The following is a 25611-nucleotide window of genomic DNA, read 5'->3' on the forward strand; positions in this document are numbered from 1 at the left end:
AATGGCGTGAAAAGCCACTGAATCAAAAGCAGATACCCAAGCTGTACAACAAAGCCAAATAATTATGGGACTGACCTAAAACCCATTCTAAGTATAAGTTATGTATTGGAAACAAAATTCCTTCCTGCACAAAAGCAATCCTGGCTGCCACACAGGCTCCCTTGCAACATAATTTAAGGGTGTCTGCGTTGTAGCAAGGCAGCAAAAAGTTCACCAGTGCTAGGAAAGGACATGAATGTACAAAGATTGCACAAGTTTGGGTGTACTATTATACCTACTTGCATTTCATTTTTGAACTCACTTAGTATGCATGCAAATGTCAGTGCCAAATTGTACCGGCACTAATGAAACTTATGTAATCAAAAAACGTTGGGACAGATTAGTACTAGCAGTGGTGCAGTTCATGTAAACCTCAGGCCATAATCAAGGTGGAGAGAGCACAGGGGGCATTAACAAAGTGCTACATAACTGAAAAATGTAGCAAATGAGCCACATCCATTTAACAGGAGTATGGTAGGATTGTAGTATGAATGAATGAATGAAGGTTCTTGTAAAGCGCAACGTTCACTCCAAGGAGCATCTTGGCGCTAGTGGAAGAACAGAAAAAGATCTGTCAATGAGAAGAACGTAGATGGATCAACAGGGTTAAGTCTTAAATGAGAGATAACACCAATTGATCTGGGGTGGCAAAGATCTAGGATTTTAGAAGCTTCCTGAACATAAGTTCTGTTTGTGTGTGTCTCAGCTGAGTGGGCAGTTTGTTCTAGGCTTTTGTCCCCAGCACAGTCATTGTCTTACCCCCTCTGGATTTCAGACGGAAAGTGGGGGCAGCTAGAAGGTTCTCAGAGGATGTTCGTAGGATGCGTTGGGTGGTATATAATCTAATTCTGGAGCTGAGGTAACCTGGTCCTGTTGCCCTTGTGGCTTTGTAGATGATGGTTAGGATTTAAAAAAAAATCCTTTTATGGATAGGCAGCCAATGAAGAGTTCTGAGTGCTGATGCTGAGGGCGAGCCTTTCGGCCATTTAAGTTCCAACCTCGCTGCCGCATTTTGGACGACCTGTAGTCTTTTCAGGACCGTTTTTTTTGTTCCAGCATACAGGCTATTAAAATAGTCCAGCCGTGATAGAATTAAAGCTGCAGCAACAGTTTTCCTGGCCTGGACTGGGAGAAGATCAAAAAACATTCTAAGGGTTGTTATTGTTTGAAAACACATACCTGCTACAGCAAGGGCTTGCTTGTGGAAAGATAATGAGCAGTCAAATGTAATCCCTAGATTTCTCACAGTATCCACTGTGTTTGGTAGAGGGGCCGAATTTGAGGGCCACCATTGTTTGGGCATAAATAGGTTAGATTTTCCAAACAACATAATTTCTGTAATGTTCCCAGTTCTGCATTCTGAAACACAGGGCCTTATTTATGAAGAATTGGAGTAGGGCAGCGTCGCAAGTCTTCCTGCTGCGCTGCCCAACGCCAATTTGAAAGGGCAAGAATGCACTGTATTAATGAAAGGGGGTGCATCCCTGTCCTTTGACCCTCCACTTGCGCACAATTCGCTGCCTAGCACCAATGTAGGCACCCTTGCACCATGGTGGAAGGGTGTCTCAGTTGCAGGCAGGGTTGTTTTTGTGCAGGGACGGGAACCTTCCTGCACACAATTTTTTTTCCAGAGAAGCATTATGCAAAATGTAGCACATTTAGAAAGAGGAAAAACGGAGGAAAACTAAAAATATTTACACCTGCTCTGGGGAGAAGTAAGGTTTTGGCGCTGCCCCGGGTTTACGTGATTAAGCAAATCTGGGGTAGCGTCAAAATCCCTGGGTGGTGCATGGGAAACCTAATGCAATTCCCATGGTCTTCCTTGACACAGAGTGAGGCAAGGCAGTGACTTGAGCTGCTTTGTCTTACTCCATATATATGAGGCCATGCAGAGCCAGGCAGAGTGACTTTGCGTCGCCTCTTAGATATGTTTGAGAGGCTTGCACCACCAGAGCATCAAAAAAACATGACACTCTGGCAGCACAAGCCTCTCATATATCAACTCCACAGTGTCCCAAATATTTGATTAAAGCATGGAGCAGTAGGGTCCTGTCATGTCCAAAGAGGAAATTTTTCATTAAAATGTCCTCTTTAAATGACCATTAAATTTGCATGAGGCATGCAACCTTACTGCTAAACATATCAGGTGCACAAACAATGAGGAAATTTGAGCACATATTTATGATTTGATTGTGAAACACACGCAGCAAGCCACCTTGCTGTGCTGCGCTGCGTGAAAAGGAAAGGGCAGGAATGTGTCGTATTTACCATTGTTTGATGCATTCCTGTCCTTTCCTAATGCTGGGGCACTTTTGGCTGCCTTGCACCAACTCAGGCACCCTTAAATTAGGTTGCAACGGTGCCTGTGTGGCAGGCAGGATTGTTTTTGTACAAGAAGGAATTCTTCCTGCACAAAAACAATCCTCAGAGGCATTTTCCGATTTCTAAGTCTGCGTTAGGTGACAGCACACTTAGACAGAGGAAATGATGACAAAAAATAAAGATATTTCTCCTTGTTGTGCCTCTGGTGAGGAGACGTGCAATTCTGATGCATTCCTAGGTCTACCAATGTTGGTAGATCTGGGAATGTGTCAGAATCCATGGTCGGATGCATGGGAACACCTACGCTCCACCTATGGCACTCCTCCCTGCCAGAAAGTAGTGCAAGGGAGCGATTTGCACTGCCTTGCATTACTCTTGATTTATCAAGATACTCAGGGCCACGAAAGGTGGCCTTTCGTATCTTGATAAATCTCATTTCATTTTTGTATCGCCTGTACGTACCCTTGTGTGCCCCAAGCTTGACACAAAACCATGATAAATATGGGGCCTTGGTTTCTGTGCATATGTAACATTTTGTATTCAGAACAATTGACAATTAGAAAAAATCAATGTGCTTTATTTGCTCTTTAATTGCTACATTTTTGTAAAGTTCATTTAGAATTTTTATTGTGCATTACAAATCATTTGACATACTGCAGCCCACTCCTTTTACACCCTCTGTACCACAGGAGGATTGTCCCATGCCTTCAAAACTCACTCACTTTGCATAAAAAGAATGGAAAAGTAAACAACAATCTGCATATTATGAAAACAGTTTAAGCAGCAATTTGCTAGAAGACATTGTCTGGAATCTGACCTCTGACTTTGAACGTACAGCAAATGCTACAAGATAAAAACTAATTTGGAAGGCGCCTTTCTTGATCATCCTCCTTTTGAACTCCTGCAAGGTTATCATGAGGAAGCTGCAGCAACTCTTGCACCCCTAGTTCAAGCACCCCTCATTATGCTTTCATGGTCCCAAGGTCTTCCTGTAAAATTCATTTATAGATTTAGAAAGCTAAGCCTGACACGAGATAGGTCGGACATACCACGGCACCAGTGGAGCTTTCGTAATTTTACTGTGCATGAAGGAGATTCTTTATTAATGAAATTTGGGATGCTCATATTTCCTGGCATAAATGAAAATCACCCAGTAGGGCCGCACTTTCATGTGATGTTTGCAGCCATCCTCCATAACAGCTAATGATCCAGCTATGCCTTCTGTGAATATTCTGAAGCTGTGTATGTGCCTGGCTCCATCGTATCCCTAACAGGGATGAAGGTGCTCAATTTGTGATTTTCTCTAAAATAATATCAATGCCTGACAAGATGTGCACGCGCTAATGCCCATCTTCTTACAGGTCTGAAGCGTTCAACTTAACCTTAGTTCCAATGTACTCTGTCATCTCCATCCTTAGGGAATTAAGTGATTATACTCTGCTTATAATCATAAGGACCGTAATATCTGAAAAATAGTCATCAGTCACTCTGTTTGTTTTCCATTTCTGTTATACACTTGAAATTCATATGTGATGTCATTTTCTTTTTGTATTCCAGAAGGGACACCAGGAAACCTGTAAAAAATGTATATAACATGCGTTTTAAAAAAAGTTAATCTGAATGGCAGAAAACATTCTCATAGTCAGAGAGAAAAAGCAATCAGGGTGGAGGATGGTATGCTTTATGCACTGCCCAGGTGTTGGCGTGTATCTTTAGAAAGCAGCACTCCATGGCTAACTAGAATTTGATTTCTTACAATGTGAGGAAGAATTACTGAATGGGCAAGATATCTCTCCAAAGAGTGGATGGCCGATATTGCGTATGCCACCTTATTATGTATTTTTTTCATTCATTTGTAGAATTGTTTAAAGTGAAAAACATAGAATGAAAAATAGATTCATGAAACATATTAAAAGAATACACAACCTACTTATTAACAGCAAACTATCAGAAATACAAACATATGCAAAATACCATCTCATTAGTTATTAGTTTGAATGCTTAATTCAATCTTTGCAACATAAAAATCTAAAGTAGACTGAGTTACCTTACAATGGAATATATAAATAGACACAGAGTTAGAAATCAACACAAAATAGTGTTCCCATGACCAATTGTGTATACTTACCCCAGTATAATGCAGGCAGATCAAGAAAACAGAGAAATGGCTTATGTAAATGGGTCTCCCATTTCTAAATTTCAGATTCAAAAGGTACATTGATAATGTCTAATGCCCAGGTTTTTCAGCAAACAGTCATATTTTTGGTGGAAGAGAACACATCAGACAAAAAACACACACAAAGCGCCTCAGATTCTCCTATAAACGAGCAATGACAACAGAATTTTATTTGAAACAAAGGGGCTCATTATGATGGCGGGTGGACTTCAGTCCGCCTGCCATCATAACGGTGATGGGACCGACCGCCAGATGTGCGGCAGTCCCACCAGCCCAATTAGGAGGCACCCGCCATACTGGCAGGCGCATCCTGGCCTTTTACCATTGCGGACGGTGCTGCTGGCTGCAGCACCGTCAGCAATGGTAAAAGGGCATGCACAGCATTTCTCTGCACCACGTGGCAGGCACCACAGAGTGCAGGGAACTGCAGGGGGGTACCATAGGTACCCCCCAAGTGCTCCCCGCACCCCACCACCCCTCCGGGGCCAGCAACTGGGCCCAAAAGCCAATCCCCGCCAGCCATTCCATGGTGGCGAAAGGCCTGTAAACCACCCACATCATAATATGGCTGGCCTGCTAGGCACCGCCACCATATTAATGGCCCAGCCTCGCCCGGCCGGCAATCGTAACGATTGCCGACCGGCAGAAATTCAGCCGACGGACTTTGCGTCTGCCACGATACCCACCGCCATCATAATATGGCGGGGGTATTTCATAATAGGATGGTGTAACGATCGCCACCGATCGTTACGCCATCCTAAGGAGCCCCAAAGTGAGAACCCCAGGAATAGGTGAATTCTGCTAATGGCAGTATAACAAATCAAAAATTAAGGAGGTTCAATGAGATTCAGACAGTGTGCAAAATAGGCACTCCACCAACAAAAAGCGCTCAGTAATAGTCCCTACCCTCTTTCTCCTTAAGATTTCTAACTACTCCCAATTCCGAAATGCAATGCTTATAAAGGAGAAGTAGCCTCTATTGTTTACGGTTAGAGAGAGTCAAATTGAAAAAGGCATATGGAGATTTGAGACTCGTGAATGTATGTAAATCAACTAAGAGAATGAGCTCTCCTTATCTTCTAAACATCTGGTAGTGCATCTCGTATGAACTCCAACTCTACTCGCTCTATAACAGAGCTCAGTATAGTAAGAGTCTGAGTCAAATTAATGAAGTGATACTTCTTGCACCCAATTCCAAATAAAAGGAGTATTTGGTGTGCTGAAAGACATCCACAAAGGATCTTTTAAGAAAAGCATGAGCCCATAATTCAGAAACATACAACATAGTGGATTGGGTCTGGGCTTTCTTTACACACCTGAAAGGTTGGAGAAATTGCTCTACCACTCCCCAAATAAGATTTGTGACCAAGGGCTACTCACCCAGGAGCCATTTAGATTTCATAAAACGTTTATGCCATTTGATATCAGATTCAAGTCTAATGCTGAAATTATCCATGTCAATAACCCTCTAAAGTGGACGACCATAAAAAAGTAAGATGTTTTTAAAGGATTGATGAGGAATAAACTTCATTTCTGAGATGTTAATTGACAAACCAGTCAGCCCACAGAACTTTGCAAATTTATTGAGATGTTACATAGCCTTTAGTGTACAAGATAGTATTAAGTTTAATCAGAAAATAATAATGTTGGTATTTTAGAATATCTCAGTCTTGGGGCATCATTATTGCAGTCGTCTTGGGTAGCCACTGCCTAATTTATGTACACAATGAACTAGGTCAGAGCACGAACACAACTTGTTAAACACTCTGAGTCACATTGAAAGCTTGTATGGCTTCTTCATTAGTGGAGAAGCCTGCTGAATGCTAGCAGGGTTATTTACATAGGGTCCAATCAAAACATTTAACAAGTATGTTGATAAGCTCAAGGACCTAATGGTGTCTCATAACCTTTCCCTAGGGGTATTATCACAGGCTGATTTCAGGCGAACAAAAGTTACAAAATTAGTGGTTCGGTATTTAAAAGGGGCATTTTTAGGGCATCTCTTCCAAATACTGAATCTGAATGGGATGTATGAATGTTTTATGATCGAATTATAGTTGCAAAAGCTTTATATTATACCGACTCCTTAATGGAGGAGGTAACCGTTTCACAAATGGGAAGGGGTCCCCAGGGCACCCCTTCCCATAACTCAGCTTGTGCTCTCCCCATCACTGACTTGGCGATGCGGGGAGCGCAAGGTAAGTGGTTTTATCTTTGTATAATTTATCTTTACTTTGTTGTAGTCTGTCAACTCCACGCCCCGTCCCCCCACCCCACCACTCTTCCCTGCACGGGCCACGCCTGCGTTCAACGAAAACGGACTGCACTTAAAAAAATTAAAAATAATTGCTTCATTGAAAAGCAATCACAGACATGGTGGTCTGCTGACCTCAGCACGTCACCATCTCTGTGATAGCTGTGATTCCTAATGGGTTGCAAATTGCGACCTACCTCATTAAAATGCATTAGGTAGGTTTATTTGCGACCCAATAGGAATTGCTAATGAAACTCAAAATCAATCAATCAATCAATAATTTGTAAAGCGCACTACATACCCGCAAGGGTTTCAAGGCGCTGAGGATGGGGAGGGGGGGGTGCTCTTGCTACTGGTTGAACAGCCAGGTCTTGAATTGTCTCCTGAAGGTTAGAAGGTCTTTGGTTTGTCGTAGGATGAGGGGGAGGGTGTTCCAGGTCTTGGCGGCGCGGTGGGAGAAGGATTTGCCTCCGGTTGTGGTTCTACGGATGCGTGGGATGGTAGCTAGTAATTTATAGCAATTGCTTTGGAGAAAAATGCCTTTTCTTTTAAAGGTCAGTATATATATATATATACATATATATATATATATATATATACATATATATATATATATATATATAATCTACTGTCGGTCGCCAGTAGATAGTTATAGTTACAACCTAGTTTCCATAGGAAATCTCAAAATTCTATTTTGAATAACTTTGGCACCGGTTGATGAATCCTCGCGAAATTTTCAAAACTAATAGGGCGCTCCGTTCAGCTCCTACCCTGAAAGTCTTGGGGTGATTCGTCAAGCAGGGGCCGAGATAAAAGGGGGGTCCCAAAACGCGTTTTCCCCATGCATTTTTCCATAGGACCTTTAGACACAGCTACAGCCCGAACGGCTGAACAGAATTACTTGAAATTTGGCAGAGAGGTAGCCATAAGGTCAAGGAAGTGCCTTTTGCAGGTCTGGTGTAAATCTGTTCAGTATTTACTGAGAAAATAGCATTTAAAAGCATATATATATGTGGGCGGAGCCTAACCACACATCTCATCCTGAGATCTGATTGGCTGTCAGCACTTCATCCAAGAAGTGTTGGCAGCCATCTTGGGACCAATATACATGATAGCACCTCATTAAAAAGCATTGCAGTTAATAGAAGGTTTTAAGACTTTAGTTACATTATAAATCATTTGTTGATGGTACCATACTCATTTTAGGAATTGTGGTATGTTCTAAGGTGATTTCACCATGTGAAAAAGCCTTCTGCTGGGATATCATGATTGAGAGAAAAATATTTTCTCATGCTTTTACCACAGAGGTTTGGAAGGTGATCTATAAGCTAAACTGAGAGCTTATTTTCTGTAAATTCACATTATCTTTCTCAGTCATGTGAGAATGAAGTCTGACATTCTCAGTAAAACATGTACATCCAACAAGGGCAGAGACTGTCAGTTGATTCCTTTGTGTTCTACTGCAGCTTCCCAGAGTGTTCCAAAGAACTACTAGAGCACTAACCGTCCTACTTATGATAAACGTATGGCACACCTGAAGCCATCTTGCTTGGATTAAAGTGGTAACTCTTAACACATTTAATTTAAAAAGGAACAAAATGAGGGGGTTCATTTTTCCATAAAAAGTATGATTAGTGCTGCAGAAAGAAAAATTAGGGCACATTTTGAGTGACTTCTCAAATCCTCTTCTATTTCATAAAAAAACTCTGACATGCAGACTGAAACATGCACTTTCAATACCAGCAGCAGTTTTCCCTGGTGAGCAGTAGCTTTACTACAGTGATCTAATGAGCAAAAAGAGTGCTAACATTCTGAATTTATGACAAATGTGTGACACATCTGAATGCCTTCTTGATGGAATCAAAGTAAAAAACTGAAATTATTTCCTACTGAGGAGACTGCAGTAAATGAGGAAATTAGGAAACTTCATAACAAATAAGTCTCCCAAGATGGCCACCAGAGACAAAAGAGCCCAAATGTAGCCCAAATATCACCCAGATGTAGCCCAAGTATAGCCCAATGACAGAATGTCCAAGAATGTTATTAAAAACAACTAGAGCGCTTACTGTCTTCATTATGACAAAAGTGTGGCACACCTGAAGCCATCTTGATTGGAATAAACTGGTAACACTTAAAACATTTAATTTAAAAAGGAACACAATGAGGGGGTTCATTTTGCCATAGAAATTATGATTAATGCTGAAGAAAGAAAATGAGGGCACATTTTGAGTGACTTCTCAAATCCTCTTCTATTTCATTAAAATATTCTGACATGCAGACTGAAACATGCACTTTTAATACCAGGAGCAGCCTTCCATGGTGAACAGTAGTTTTAGTACAGTGATCTAATGAGCAACTAGAGTGCTAACATTCAGAATTTATGGCAAATGTGTGACATATCTGAATACCTTCATGATGGAATCAAAGTAAAAAACTGAAAGCATTTCCTACTGAGGAGACTGCAGTACATGAGGAAATTTCATAACAAATAAATCTCCCAAGATGGCCACCGGAGACAAAAGAGCCCAAATGTAGCCCAAAATCACCCAGATATAGCCCAAATATAGCCCAATGACAGAAGTGTGCAAAACACTTAGGGGCAGATTTATGTTGCACTTGCGCCACTTTTGCGCCGCCGTTGCGTCACTTTTGTGACGCAGCAGCGGCGCAAATCCTGCGCCATGGTGCGGGGTATTTACAACGTGACGCATCTGGGAGATGCGTCACGTTGTAAAGCCCTGCGCCACATGTAGGCGTTCCAGGGCAGGTGGGGGTGTTCCGGCGCAGGAACGCCTCCTAAAAGTGGCTGAGTGAAATCTACAAGATTTCACTCAGTCACTTTTAGGCCCATGCTGCGTCAAAACCCTGCGCCTGCTTGAAGCAGGCGTAAGGATTGACTCAGCATTGTACAGATAGGGCCCCCCAGAACATTGCTGGAGCTGCGTCGCGCTTGCGGCGCAACTCCAGCAATGCGCCACTTTTACGGCACAGATGCGTCACGCATCTGTGCTGTTTTTGCTCCATGGTGCATTATAAATGCGGCGCATCCATGGTGGCGCAGCTGTGGCGCATAATAATTGGCGCATCCCTGCTGATATGCAGGGATGCGCAAGTTAACATAAATCTGCCCCTCATTATTTTGTGTTTTTGCAGTCTTATATAGTGCAGACTTGTCAGGTATTGGAGTGCTTTACATGAGCATTGGTTACATCACACAAGAACAAATTCATTTTGGTTGTAGACATGGGGAGACTAAGTGATTTGACCAGAATCACAGAATGTCGAGCTGAAGCAGAAACTTCAACCTGGTTCCCCAGTTGCAAAGTCTGCAGTTCTGGAAGTAACACCACATCCTCTCCCCTAAGTGCAACATTTAATCAAGTGGTCAACTGGATAAAAAAACATAAATATAACAAATAATTTAAAAGTGCTTTGTCGCTATTTTAAAACTCAGAAAATATGTCCTTATTTTAGTCTTTTAGAGCACTAACCATAATTTTGATGCCAATAAGACCCTCTCATATATGTAATTTCTAAAGGAAATGCTCTAGGTATTACAGTTTTGATTACATTAAGATGATGTCAGGCGTTCCACACTTTTGTAATAAATATAGAATGTTAGCAATCTAGTTGTTCATTAGGATACTGTTGAGAGGCAGAGGCCAGGGGCACGGACTCTGAAAATTGAAGGCAGGTAGGAGGGTGCAAAGGCAACAATTTAACCACACTGAGCAGGCAGGAAGGGCCGTGGAAGCACAACAGACTATGGAGGGCAGTGGAAAGGGGGGCAGGGTCAACAAACCAACAATACAGGACTTGCAAGAGAGGCTGTTGGAGGGAAGATCTATTACGGGTCAAGGAAGCTAGGGGGGTCCCCAGAGCCCCGGGAGCCACCACAGAACTGAGCAGGAGAGTGAGTCAGGGACAAAAGGGGCACCTTAATTTGAGCCGGGGTGCCTAGGAACGCTTGCTCCAAAAATGAAGAAAACAGACATATGAGACATGGAATTGGAGGCAGAATACAATGGCAGTTTAATGAGAAGATGCAACTTCAAAGAAACTGCAGAATAGAGACATAAAGTACAAAATACAGAATCCAGATAATCATACAGCTGTCATGATATTCTCTGTATCTCAATTAATGTACTGACAGAGAGAGAGAGAAAACACATCTATAAATGGATCATGAGAAACAAGTTACACCAAGGAAAATGTTACCTAGGAACACTCATGTTTACTCTTAGAGCAAGCATTCCTGTAATTACAATACAAAATCTTTTAAATGCAAAAGTAAAGAGAACAATGGTTAAACATAACATGACATTTCATATAGGTAAAATAGAATAAGATACTTCAAGCAAAGCAGAGCAAGACATTTTAAGCAAAGGAAGACAAGAGCTCCCAGCTCTTGGGGAAAACCTGCACAGCCTGTTAACCTACATACAGACGGCGAGGTAGTCCGTCGATATCTGTGGGTGCTCCCTTTTTATATCATTTTGTGGGCTCCTTTGCATGCTACATCTACCTACGTATGCTACCCAAAAGCTTCGTCTACAGATTTTATTAGACATTTCGTCATTTACCCACTTAATCCTGACAATGGACTGGGTGAAAAGGTCAGTCTCTCAGGCCAATCGCTTATCGTAAGTTCCATAGAGCAAGCAGAAAATAATGGGTATTGTACGGGAATTCAATATATTCGTGTATAAAATCTCCTCAGTTCTCCTAACTTGACGCTCTGCGGTTGCCACTTCCTTAAAAGCAGGAAACCTGCCCAGGAAGCAAGTACCAGTCCAGGATGCAGCCTACTGTATGTCGACAGCTTCAGGGGGATGTTGAACTTTGATACCGAGCACGGAGCACTCGGGTAGGGTGGGGGCTACTAGTTTGGAGCAGAAGGCCTCGCAGACCTGCCTTCAGACTGCTATACACCAAAATTCCAGAGCTATGGTCAATTTAACAAAGAGGCCTACATATTGAACAGAAGGGCCTACACATGGGTTTTATGCTGGCTGAGTGGTAAGGATGTCTCAGGATAATTATATAGCAACACAGGACCCGCTGGTCAATTTAATACGGCCTACAAATGCGGCTGGCAGGGCAAGGACAAGGGTCTCATACTTTAGGTGTGGACAGAACGGGCCAGGGGCCCCCTGTGATACAAAATCTACCCTCCTTCAAGGCTGTGGCAATGTAATAGACCATTGTGGGCAGAAGGAAGAGGCAATGGTAGTACAACCATACATGCCAACAGACCCGATTCAGCCAGGAAACGTCCAATGTTTTTAAGCTCAAATGGGCTTTATTTGATCTGTCTCCTGTCTACAATATCCTCTTTTTCAATGTAACTCAAAGGGGAAAATCAATACCCCAGTTTTTTTTCAAAATCTCGCTCTTACCAAGTTCAAAATGTTCGCAAGTATGGTACATTGGATCATGGAAGGAAATGGGATAGGGACATGGACTTGGATAACAGAGGACAGGAGGGGCATGGAGAGGTGCACCAAACTGACCCTGCAGGGCAGGCATCAGGGTTTGCAGCAGCACAATACACCACACAGGGCATGCAGGACGGGAGTGCAGCACAACAATCCATAGAAAGCAAGAGGGAGGGGACAGGACCATGCACATGGACAACAGAGAACAGAGGGGCAAGAGGCAATGGTAGCTAGCTGACCATAATGGACAGACAGGAGAGAAAGCTGCAGCATAACAGACCATAAAGGGCAGGAGGGACGGATCAGGGGCATTACAATGGAACAGACAAGCCAGGAGGGAGGGAGTAGGGGTCTGCATATGTTAACAGAGGGCTGGGGGCAAGGGGGCAGGGCAGGAGCAGCAAGATAGCCATGGAGGTCAGGCAGGATGGGCACTAGAAGCAAGACACACCATGAAGAGCAACAGTGAGACTGTGATGGCATACACACAGACCATGGAGGGAAGGTGGGAGTGGTTCAGGGGCAGCTAACTGACCACACAGGGAAGGTGGGAGGGGCCATGGCGGCACAGAAGACCATGCATGGCAAGTGGGAGGGTTAGTGGCAGCACAATGGCTATGATGGGCAAGAAGGAGGGTGCAGGGGCATGCACAAAGGACGATGGAGGATAGAAGGGAGGGTCAGGACCTGTGCACAGACAAGAAAGTTCAGGGGAAGGGGCCTCACAACAGACCACACGGGGCAGGCAGGAGGAGCAGTTGCAGCACAACAGACCAGGGAGGGCAGAAGGGTGTGGCAGTACAATGGACCATGTAGGACAGGAGGAAGAGGATAGGGGCATGGCATGTGGACAGGCAGGGTGGAGGTGGCAGGGACAGGTTACAGTCATCTGACAATGCTAGGCAGGTGGGAGGGGAGTGGCAGCTCAACAGAACACTCAGAGTAGATAGGAGTGGCAGGTCCATGGGACATGGTGGGCAAAAAGGATGCACAAAGACATCGGAGGGCAGGGGGAAGGAGAATAGGGGCAGCAAGCTAAGCACAGAGTTTAAGCAGGAGGTCAATGATGGGGCATAGAATTGGGCAATGGAGGGCAGGAGGAGTGGACTGGTACATCATACTAAATTGAGGGCAGTGGCAGCACATCAGACCATGCATGGCAGGAGGGAGGAGGCTAGTCCATGGATTCACACAACAGAGGATAGGGAGGAGGGGGATGGGCAGCAAGCTAACTGTTCAGAGAAGGCGGGTATTAGGAACTTTATTGTTTTTAAAACATTGTGTCTGTGCAAACTACTTAAAATATGAACAAGTATGCAGCATAATCTCACTTTTATTCAGGAAGAAGAGGACGTTTGTGACTGTGACTCCGGGCTCACTTGGCAGAAACACCCCCTGACCCTCCACCCCCTATCGCAAAATGTAATGCCCGTGAAAAGGGTAGGTGAACACAGTGTTATATACAACATAGTCCTGAGAGCACGATTGAAAATGAAAACTAGATATAGTGTATGGTATAAACTATGCACCAAAAAGTGTGATATAAGATGAACCAGGCGTGAAATATAATATGCAATACATTGTGCGCAATGACAGATTCATTGGAGAGCGCGAGATAGCACAGGCACTAGCGCGTGCTATGCGATATGCGCCTTGGAGTGTAATATGCACAGGCCAGTGTTGTGTAACCTAACTAGTGTCTAAAGTTGTAATATAAAATATGTGCTGGGGAGTGTAACGTTGCATATGCACTGTGACAAAGATATGGATCCCAGATTGTAATATGTATGGCATAGCACTGTGCGTTATAACATAGGCATCGAGGAAGGCACGTTAGATGGGGCAATATAACCCGTCTGAAGACAAGTGTGGCATGACATATTCACGGGGTGGTGTTACAGTGCACATGGGCTAGAGAGCGTCATAGCATATGCACTAGCTAGTGAAATACAACACAGAGGTGTGTGGCACACGGCAGGCAATGGTGGGTGTAACACAGCATTGGGCTCTGTCAGGAGCGCGCTGTGACTCTCAAGTGATGTTCGTCCCCTTTCCAGAGAGTAAAATAAAAAGTATTACACATCCGGCAGTGGATGTGTGTTTTATTAACCATGAGGGGGGTTTCTTGCATAGTTTTGGTCGAATTTTTGTCGAATCCCCTTTGAATGGCTTGGTGTGCATGTGTATTAAATGTGCCCGTCAATAGCTACCCATGTTTGTATAAATAAACGACAAGGTTGTCTACCGGGATTAGGCACGGTAGGGCATCAGACATGTCAGAGCTTCACTAGTGGTGTAAATACATTCCACGTGGATTCATTGCATGCATAGTCGCCTTTTAATGAATATCACGCAAATCGTCATGGTGATAGGTACGTACGGTTTGTCCAGCATGTCCTAGGTGTGTCTATAAATATATATTTTTTAAAAATAATAAAAAACAGTGGCCGGCCCTGGGGATTGGGGTCAAAAAAATATAATTAGGAGACAGGCCCTGGGGGATGGGGTCATCAGGGCCAATAAATTAGAATAAGAAGGGGAACCACACAGCCCCCCTTCTTAAAAATTAAAATAAATAAAAGACTGGCATCGTGCTGGAGGCCATGCCCCCTCCGTGCAGCACTCTGCAAACGCGCCCCCAACAGGCATCTCCAGTATGCGCCAGGGAGCTGCGCTGCAGAAAGGTGTTCTGAGGCCAAGCCCCTTTTTACACCTCTCTGCAACGCACCTCTGTGGCGCTTACTGGAGGTACCTAGTGGTCTAGTGTGACCCTAGGGACCCTTAGGATTCAAGGGGACTTAATCTCTCAACTTAGAACAGCCACAGGGCGCATTTACACAGTGGTGAAGGGAGGGGACGGGGCCTGAGGTGACGTGTGCAAACACGCACTATGGCACGTTTTAAATTGGGGATATAATTTCCCTTCAATACTGAGGGCCCCTGGGGGCTAACTAGCCCACCAAGTGCTTCCAGTAAACGCCACGGAGCTGCATTGCAGAGAGGTGGTCCAGGCCGTGCCACTTTTTACACCTCTCTGCAACGCAGCTCTGTGGCACTTACTGGAGGTACCTAGGGGGCTAGTTGGACCCTAGGGACCCTCAGGATTCAAATGAACTTAATCTCCCAACTAAAAATGGACACAGGGCGTGTTTACACAGTGGTGAAGGGAGGGGACGGGGCCTGAGTTAACATGTGCAAAAACGCCCTGTGGCCTGTTTTAAGAGGTAGTTTTAATCCCCATGCCCTATTATATACTAGGGGCTTACAGAGGAGGTCAGGCTAATGACAGGGGGACCCCAACGCATAATGTTCCCTAGTGTATGTAGGTGTTTTCACTGTATTCTAAGTGTCTTTTAACATAGCACTGGCTCTAGGACTGGTTAGTCAGACTCAGTTACCACCAGTATCCGTCTGAAAAAGTTGAGGGTACAGGATGATTTTGCAACAAGGCTTCTTTCTGCTCTTCTTTTTGTTCTTTCTGCACGTTATCCTTCTTCCTGCACTTTTCTTCGTCTTTGAGGACTTCTGTTGCTTCTTTCTGCACTTCTTTTTTTTCTTTCTGTGCATTTTTTCTTCTTTCTTCACATGTCCTATCTCTGTAGGCATAGTTAGAAATTAGCATTTAAAAAACCTTTGAAATTCACAGAAAAAAACATAGGTTTCAGGCACGTTATAGTTAGGAATTAGCATTTAAAAAACCTCAGAAATTAACTGAAAAAAGCATAGGTTTCAGGGGTGTTATAGTTAGCTGGACTTTTCACTTGTACAAAACCATTGAAATTCCCCCGTTATAGTTAGTTCAGCTAACTATAACTCGCGCGCCCGCAATGCACTGCTGATGACGTCACATATTACATCACTCATGACATGGTCAGTGACATCACTCATGACATCACTGATGACATCTCAAATGACATCACTGATGACATCACTGATGACATCATCCTTGTGATAGAGTGGCAGACCTCCTCTCACCCTAATATAACCTTTGATACACACATACAAAAATAGAGACTAAAATGTTCAAAACAATGGACATACCAATACCAGTTACAACAACCTCTTCAGTAATTCTAAGATCCACATACACATCCACTCATTCACCAATAGTCCTATACAGTCACTCATACATGTACTTACTCATCATATTTACTCATACACCTATACATCCTGTTACACAATGCCACTCATCCATAGAGTTACTCACACACATAGTCACTCATGCTAATAAAGAATCAAACATACATTTACTTGCATATACAGTTATACACACACCACCACACTTACTTCTACGGAAACTTACACATACTTAGGGCCTCATGTAGGTAGCCAAATACCGGTCGGTAATGGCCGAATTTCGGTAAATATGCCGTTACCGACCGGTATTCAGACAAGTGAGATGTAGGAGTCCAAAAACCACTTTTCGGTAAATATGAGGCGGTAAATACCGAATCATATTTACCGAATTCTAAAATACCGAATCAGATTTACCGAATACATACTTAACGAATCGGTAAATATGAAGTGGTAAATATGAAGTGGTAAAAATTAAAATGACATGTAGGAGCACTCGGTAATTAAGAAATCCAGGAAAATCGGTAAATAAGAGTCGGTAATTAACACGGATTGAAAGCAGGTGGTAACCATCAACAGTGCACATAAGCAATCCCAAAATGCAACAGCGTGGACAACATGGCCGCTATGTACGTCATTGCAAGGCGCCTACGTCTACAGGCAGCAGGACTGAGGGTGTGGCGACGGGAGGAACAAATCCACAGACAGCGCATCACACTATTCCAGCTGACTGATGCAGAGATACATGAGAGGTACAGGCTACACCCCGAAACCATCATGGACTTAATCAGGGACCTACACCCACTCCTGGACCATCCAATAAGAAGGGCGCACGCCATACCCCCACATGTGCATGTGCAGGTGCTCTGCAGCCTACATCTGTTGGCATCCGGCAGTTATCAGGTGGTGATAGCTGCGGTGGGTGGGGTATCCCAGAGTTGCCTGTCACGTTTCTTCAGGAAGTTCCTGGATGCCATGATGCAGAGAATGCACCACTACATAAGCTTCCCAAACACACAGGCTGCACTGCAGAAAACAAAAACAGACTTTTATCACATGGCACAGTTCCCCCATGTCATCGGCTGTATTGATGGTACACACATCCCAATCTGTCCACCAGCTGACACAGAGCACATCTACAGGAACAGGAAGTCCACCCACTCCATCAATGTGCAGGTGATCTGTGATGCAGGGAACATCATCACAGATATTGTTGCAAAGTTTCCTGGGAGCACCCACGACTCTTACATCTTCCAGAATAGTGGGATCTACACACGACTGAGTGCCGGAGAATTCGGAGAGGGATACCTGCTAGGTAAGTAACAGTGACGCCCCTTGAAACCTGCAAATCATAGTGTATAGAGGCATGTTACTGATGGTTCCCTTTTACTCATATGCATGCCGTTCATTCATCCTCACTCCCTACCTACACCCAGCAACCCAGAGTGAGAGACGATACAACGTGGCACACAAAACAACACGCAATGTGGTGGAGCGCACGTTTGGACTACTGAAGAGCAGGTTCCGCTGCCTGCACAAGAGCGGAGGCGCACGCCAGTACAAACCCATCACCTGCTGCAAGATTATTGCCACTTGTGCAATGCTGCACAACCTTGCCACGAAAAAAGGGACAGATGTGGAACTGACATATTTTGAGGACAACGAGGATGAGTCAGGCCAGCCAGAGGGCAACGCAGCTAGAGTGCCAACTGCAATCGATGGGAGAGAGAGACGGGCAGAGATCACATGCAACTATTTCTGAGTAAGTGAGGGGACACAGCGAGTTGTGAGAAGTCATGACGTAGTTTTAATGTGGCACCACGCCATGAACACATGAACAGGCCAATCTGGCAATATACCATCTATACAAGGAGTATGTCCAGGGTTACGTCACCCAATGGGAAGTGGCTAAGCAGGGCTACATCAATGTTTGCGCATACGCGCTGCAGTGGTGGATTGCACGGCCTGTGCATCCTCACTAGAGCCAACCCCAAGCCGCCTGCTGCTCCTGCGTGCTTCTGGGACGGGGGGTGTGATGCTGCTGCTGGTGTCGATGCTCTCCGCAGCATCCCCTGCAGCAGTTGTCGACGCCTGACTAGTCAATAGCACCCCTAGTGCACTTGTCACCTGCACCATCCCCCGAGACAGGTCGCTGCAGCACTGTGTTAGGCCCTCCTGCATCGTCACAGAGCGCCGGCACAGTAGAGAAGTCGCAGTTGCCAGACGGTTGAGTGCCCTGCTGGTAGTGTCCCTTCTCTGGCGTTCCCGGCGCCGTGCTTCGATGTCAGCATCTAATTTGCTGCACAACTGCTGGATTGACTGGGACATGTCCCGAATGCCCGCAGCCATGCCGCTAATGTTATTGTCCATGTTGACTAATGTTGTCTTCATCACCCGCATGTGCCTCTGGACTGACATAACTGCCTTTGATTGCAGGCGCTGTTGCTTCAACATTTGGCCCTCGAGCCCCAAGAAGACACCATGGCCGTCAGTGGGTGCTGGTGGACTCTGGACACGCGACCTGCGGCGCCCTCTTGCTCCCGTCTGTGCTGCCTGTGAGGTGTGGGGCACAGTGGCATGGCTCCCTTCCTGGGGCCCGGTGCGGTCTTCTGGGCCCATGCTGTCGTCTGACGAGGTGTCTAAGGCTCGTAGCCTGGCTGCTGGACGCCTCCTCATTCTCACACCTGCAAGCGGAGATGTGGCCGGTGATTCGAACATGAGTGGCGATGCTGGCTCTGGTTGTGGTGATGCTGGCTCTCGGTGAGGTGATGCTGGCTCTGGGTGCGGCGAGGCTGGCTGTGTTGGTGGTGCGGCTGCCAGTGGGCCTGCTCCCTGGTCTGAACTTGTGCTGGCTAGAGGTGATATTTGTGGCCGGTGTGCCGTCTCTCCTGCAGCATGCCCTGTCCTGCATGATGTCACATCTGTGGACAGAAATACAACATTGGCTCAGTGTCCCCGAAGGGCTGCATTGCAAGCATCACAATACATCATTTCACATTCCAATATGTCCTCTGTCTCCTTGTGCCTCGAGTGCGTGACATGCCTTGTTGCCCTGTAACATTTACGTCATGGTTAGTGTTGCCCTGACTACATCTCCCGGAATGCATTGAGTGTCTGCACTGACACGTGTGGACTGCAGTGTGATTCTCGTTTCACAATGGGGGATGTGGGATAGGGGTAGGGGGGGCTACATTGCTGTGCTTTCGTCTTACCTTGGTGTGTTGCGGCTCTGGCAGAGCTGTCGGCGTCCCCAAGACCCACGACGCTCTCCTGCTCGATTGTGGCCGCCACCAGCTCCTCCAGTTCGGTGAGGGCAGGTGCCCTGTTGGTTCCACCTCCGGTCTGGCTGGCCTCCTACTGGATGTCGCCCATCTTCCTCTTGGTTACAATCCTCAGGTCATACCAGCGCTTTTTGAGGACCTCAATGTCCCTGTGGGTCACTCCCACAGCATTGACCTGCGCCTGGATGGCCAGCCATATGTTGCGCTTTTCAGCCTCAGGCACTTGCAGGGATTGCCTTCCGAACAGCTTCTGGTGCTGCTTCACCACCTCCTCCACCAGCACCTGGAGTTCCTTGGGGCTAAATTTCAGCTTCCTCCTCCTTTCCCCTCCGTCTCTCTGTGTTCTCTGGCTGGACATGCTGTTCGTTTACCCGCTCGCACATGCAACGGCTCCCTGCCTCTCCTCTGCACTCCAAGCCTCTCCAGGGTCGGCTAATTATGTACACCTGCCTGGGTGTGGCCACTTCGGCTAATTATGTACACCTGCCTGGGTGTGGGCACTTCCTGGTTGGGTGGGCTGTCGTTGCACAGGATTAGCTTTTTCGTCAAGTCATGTGATTTTATTTACCGAATCCGTACATACCGATTCGGTATTTTCCGATTCGGTAAATACCACCTCGGTATTTTCCGATTCGGTAAATACCACCTCGGTATTTTCCGATTCGGTAAATACCACCTCGGTATTTACCGATTCGGTGAATTCCGATTCGTGATTACCGAATGTTACCGAATCGGTAATTGTTACCGAATTTTTACCTACATATAACTTTCCGATTCTAATTTACCGATTCGGTCCGGCTCGGTATTTAAGAACCGGTAAAATGTATTTACCTACATGAGGCCCTTAGTCTTCTAAACAATCACTTATAGAAACACATACTTATTCATACAGGAACTCTTTCAATCTCTCACTCTCACATATACTCACATATATACACCAATAGTCACATATACTAGTTTAAAACATATGTAGTTACTCATAAAGACACTATTGAGACAGTCATTCACTCACTAACACACCCATACACACACTCATCTACCCATACAGTCCTGCACACATGCTGTGTTCAACACATACAAACAGTGAGTCACTCATTCATGCACCTATGCACTACGTAATACCCCCACCGAACCATGCAGACACTCAGACTGATACTCAAAAAACCAACTAATAACCTATATAGACACCCATGTAGCTACTCACCAACCCATGCAGCCACTTATACACAAAGTGAGAGACTGATACAGATATTTACATATTTAACCATTACTCACTAAGCCATGTATTCACTATGATACACTTAATCAGTCAGATACACAATCAATTTTTCAAAAAGAAATCATCCATTTAGACACTTATATACCCATTTATTCTTCCATCGACCTTGAGATATACATATATAAAACATATTTAATTTTCAGAAAAACACACATTCACTGGATGATGTCATCAGTGATGTCATCAGTGATGTCATTTGAGATGTCATCAGTGATGTCATGAGTGATGTCTCTGACCATGTCATGAGTGATGTAATATGTGACGTCATCAGCAGTGCATTGCGGGCGCGCGAGTTATAGTTAGCTGAACTAACTATAACGGGGGAATTTCAATGGTTTTGTACAAGTGAAAAGTCCAGCTAACTATAACACCCCTGAAACCTATGCTCGACATTCTGTGATTCTGGTCAAATCACTTAGTCTCCCCATGTCTACAACCAAAATTAATTTGTTCTTGTGTGATGTAACCAATGCTCATGTAAAGCACTCCAATACCTGACAAGTCTGCACTATAGAACACTGCAAAAACACAAAATAATAAGTGTTTTGCACACTTCTGTCATTGGGCTATATTTGGGCTACATCTGGGTAATTTTGGGCTACATTTGGGCTCTTTTGTCTCCGGTGGCCATCTTGGGAGATTTATTTGTTTTGAAGTTTCCTAATTTCCTCATGTACTGCAGTCTCCTCAGTAGGAAATGCTTTCAGTTTTTTACTTTGATTCCATCATGAAGGTATTCAGATATGTCACACATTTGCCATAAATTCTGAATGTTAGCACTCTAGTTGCTCATTGGATCACTGTAGTAAAACTACTGTTCACCATGGAAGTCTGCTCCTGGTATTAAAAGTGCATGTTTCAGTCTGCATGTCAGAATTTTTTAATGAAATAGAAGAGGATTTGAGAAGTCACTCAAAATGTGCCCTCATTTTCTTTCTTCAGCATTAATCATAATTTCTATGGCAAAATGAACCCCCTCATTGTGTTCCTTTTTAAATTAAATGTTTTAAGTGTTACCAGTTTATTCCAATCAAGATGGCTTCAGGTGTGCCATACTTTTGTCATAATGAAGACAGTAAGCGCTCTAGTTGTTTTTAAGAACACTCTGGGACATTGTCATTGGGCTATACTTGGGCTACATCTGGGTGATATTTGGGCTACATTTAGGCTCTTTTGTCTCTGGTGGCCATCTTGGGAACCTTATTTGTTATGAAGTTTCCTAATTTCCTCATTTACTGCAGTCTCCTCAGTAGGAAATACTTTCAGTTTTTTACTTTGATTCCATCAAGAAGGCATTCAGATGTGTCACCCATTTGCCATAAATTCAGAATGTTAGCACTATTTTTGCTCATTAGATCACTGTAGTAAAGCTACTGCTCACCAGGGAAAACTGCTGCTGGTATTGAAAGTGCATGTTTCAGTCTGCATTAAGGGTGGGCGTAGTTCGCGAAGTAGCACTTCGCGAAGCTACGCAAAGTGAAGTTCGCACTACGCGAGCTACGCGTAGCACTTCGCGAACTGCGTAGTAACATGTTCGCACTGTGCAAGATGTTGTTTTCAATGATTGCACAGTGCGGACAAGCAACCGGCACTGTGCAATCATTGAAAATGGCATCTTGCACAGTGCGAGCTGTAGTTTTCTGCTGCTCGAGTAGATTTTTACTCGAGCGGCAGCTTTCTCAACGCGAACTGGTAGTTTCTCATTGCGAGCGGTCGCGAGCATACGCGACCCCTCGCAATGAGAAACCTGACCTCCTCGCGTTGGGAATCTCGCCGGGAGGTTTATTTTCCATGCTTGCGATCGCGAACAAGGAAAAAGTCTCGCCAGGATGTCATTTTGCTTGCTCGCGGTCGCCAACATGACGTTGAGGACCGCGAGCAAGCAAAAAATAACCGCAGCACTACGCAACACTACGCTACGCATGTTCGCACTGTGCTACGTGCAGTTCGCGTAGTGTGAAGTAGCGCGAACTTCGCAAACTACGCGAGCGTAGCGTAGTGCTTCGCCCAGGCCTAGTCTGCATGTCAGAATTTTTTAATGAAATAGAAGAGGATTTGAGAAGTCACTCAAAATGTGCCCTCATTTTTCTTTCTGCAGCACTAATCATACTTTTTATGGAAAAATGAACCCCCTCATTTTGTTCCTTTTTAAATTAAATGTTTTAAGAGTTACCACTTTAATCCAAGCAAGATGGCTTCAGGTGTGCCATATGTTTATCATAAGTAGGACTGTTAGCGCTCTAGTTGTTCTTTGGAACACTCTGGGAAGCTGCAGTAGAACACAAAGGAATCAACTGACAGTCTCTGCCCTTGTTGGATGTACATGTTTTACTGAGAATGTCAGACTTCATTCTCACATGACTGAGAAAGATAATGTGAATTTACAGAAAATAAGCTCTCAGTTTAGCTTATAGATCACCTTCCAAACCACTGTGGGAAAAGCATGAGAAAATATTTTTCTCTCAATCATGACATCCCAGCAGAAGGCTTTTTCAAATGGTGAAATCACCTTAGAACATACCACAATTCCTAAAATGAGTATGGTACCATCAACAAATGATTTATAATGTAACTAAAGTCTTAAAACCTTCTATTAACTGCAATGCTTTTTAATGAGGTGCTATCATGTATATTGGTCCCAAGATGGCTGCCAACAATTCTTGGATGAAGTGCTGACAGACAATCAGATCTCAGGATGAGATGTGTGGTTAGGCTCCGCCCACATATATATATGATTTTACTTTTGATTGATTAAAAAGGAACAAAATGAGGGGGTTAATTTTTCCATAAAAAGTATGATTAGTGCTGCAGAAAGCAAAATTAGGGCACATTTTGAGTGACTTCTCAAATCCTCTTCTATTTCATTAAAAAATTCTGACATGCAAACTGAAACATGCACTTTCAATACCAGCAGCCGTTTCCCCTGGTGAGCAGTAGCTTTACTACAGTGATCTAATGAGCAAAAAGAGTGCTAACATTCTGAATTTATGGCAAATGTGTGACACATCTGAATGCCTTCTTGATGGAATCAAAGTAAAGAACTGAAAGTATTTCCTACTGAGGAGACTGCAGTAAATGAGGAAATTAGGAAACTTCATAACAAATAAGTCTCCCAAGATGGCCACCAGAGACAAAAGAGCCCAAATGTAGCCCAAATATCACCCAGATGTAGCCCAAGTATAGCCCAATGACAGAATGTCCCAGAGTGTTCTTAAAAACAAGTAGAGCGCTTACTGTCTTTATTATGACAAAAGTATGGCACACCTGAAGCCATCTTGATTGGAATAAACTGGTAACACTTAAAACATTTAATTTAAAAAGGAACACAATGAGGGGGTTCATTTTGCCATAGAAATTATGATTAATGCTAAAGAAAGAAAATGAGGGCACATTTTGAGTGACTTCTCAAATCCTCTTCTATTTCATTAATAAATTCTGACATGCAGACTGAAACATGCACTTTTAATACCAGGAGCAGACTTCCATGGTGAACAGTAGTTTTACTACAGTGATCTAATGAGCAACTAGAGTGCTAACTTTCAAAATTGATGGCAAATGTGTGACATATCTGAATACCTTCATGATGGAATCAAAGTAAAAAACTGAAAGCATTTCCTACTGAGGAGACTGCAGTACATGAGGAAATTAGGAAACTTCATAACAAATCTCCCAAGATGGCCACCGGAGACAAAAGAGCCCAAATGTAGCCCAAAATCACCCAGATGTAGCCCAAATATAGCCCAATGACAGAAGTGTGCAAAACACTTATTATTTTGTGTTTTTGCAGTGTTATATAGTGCAGACTTGTCCGGTATTGGAGTGCTTTACATGAGCATTGGTTACATCACACAAATTCATTTTGGTTGTAGACATGGGGAGACTAAGTGATTTGACCAGAAGCACAGAATGTCGAGCTGAAGCAGAAACTCCAACCTGGTTCCACAGTTGCAAAGTCTGCAGTTCTGGAAGTAACACCACATCCTCTCCCCTAAGTGCAACATTTAATCAAGTGGTCAACTGGATAAAAAAACATAAAGATAACAAATAATTTAAAAGTGCTTTGTCGCTATTTGAAAACTCAGAAAATATGTCCTTATTTTAGTCTTTTAGAGCACTAACCATAATTTTGATGCCAATAAGACCCTCTCATATATGTAATTTCTAAAGGAAATGCTCTAGGTATTACAGTTTTGATTACATCAAGATGACGTCAGGCGTTCCACACTTTTGTAATAAATATAGAATGTTAGCAATCTAGTTGTTCATTAGGATACTGTTGAGAGGCAGAGGCCAGGGGCACGGACTCTGAAATTTGAAGGCAGGTAGGAGGGTGCAAAGGCAACAATTTAACCACACTGAGCAGGCAGGAAGGGCCGTGGCAGCACAACAGACTATGGAGGGCAGTGGAAAGGGGGGCAGGGGCAACAAACCAACAATACAGGACTTGCAAGAGAGGCTGTGGCAATGAAATAGACCATTGTGGGCAGAAGGAAGAGGCAATGGTAGTACAACCATACATGCCAACAGACCCGATTCAGCCAGGAAACGTCCAATGTTTTTAAGCTCAAATGGGCTTTATTTGATCTGTCTCCTGTCTACAATCTCCTCTTTTTCAATGTTACTCAAAGGGGAAAATCAATACCCCAGTTTTTTTGAAAATCTCCCTCTTACCAAGTTCAAAATGTTCGCAAGTATGGTACATTGGATCATGGAAGGAAATGGGGTAGGGACATGGACTTGGATAACAG

General features: G+C 44.1%; 1 protein-coding gene across 5 annotated transcripts in view; it reads right to left on the reverse strand.

The window, feature by feature from the left end:
* Window positions 1-2922: 2922 nt before the first annotated feature.
* Window positions 2923-25611, reverse strand: part of LOC146855062 (dihydrofolate reductase-like) — a 650717-nt gene continuing 628028 nt past the window's right edge. For all 5 annotated transcript variants that reach the window (XM_085652547.1, XM_085652545.1, XM_085652550.1 and 2 more), the window contains one exon: window positions 2923-3935. In XM_085652547.1, coding sequence (XP_085508673.1) covers window positions 3845-3935 — 91 coding nt within the window. In that variant the 3' untranslated portion in view covers window positions 2923-3844. The remainder of the gene's footprint in view (window positions 3936-25611) is intronic.

Source organism: Triturus cristatus, chromosome 4_1, assembly GCF_964204655.1.
Source record: "Triturus cristatus chromosome 4_1, aTriCri1.1, whole genome shotgun sequence".
Lineage (NCBI taxonomy): Eukaryota > Metazoa > Chordata > Amphibia > Caudata > Salamandridae > Triturus > Triturus cristatus.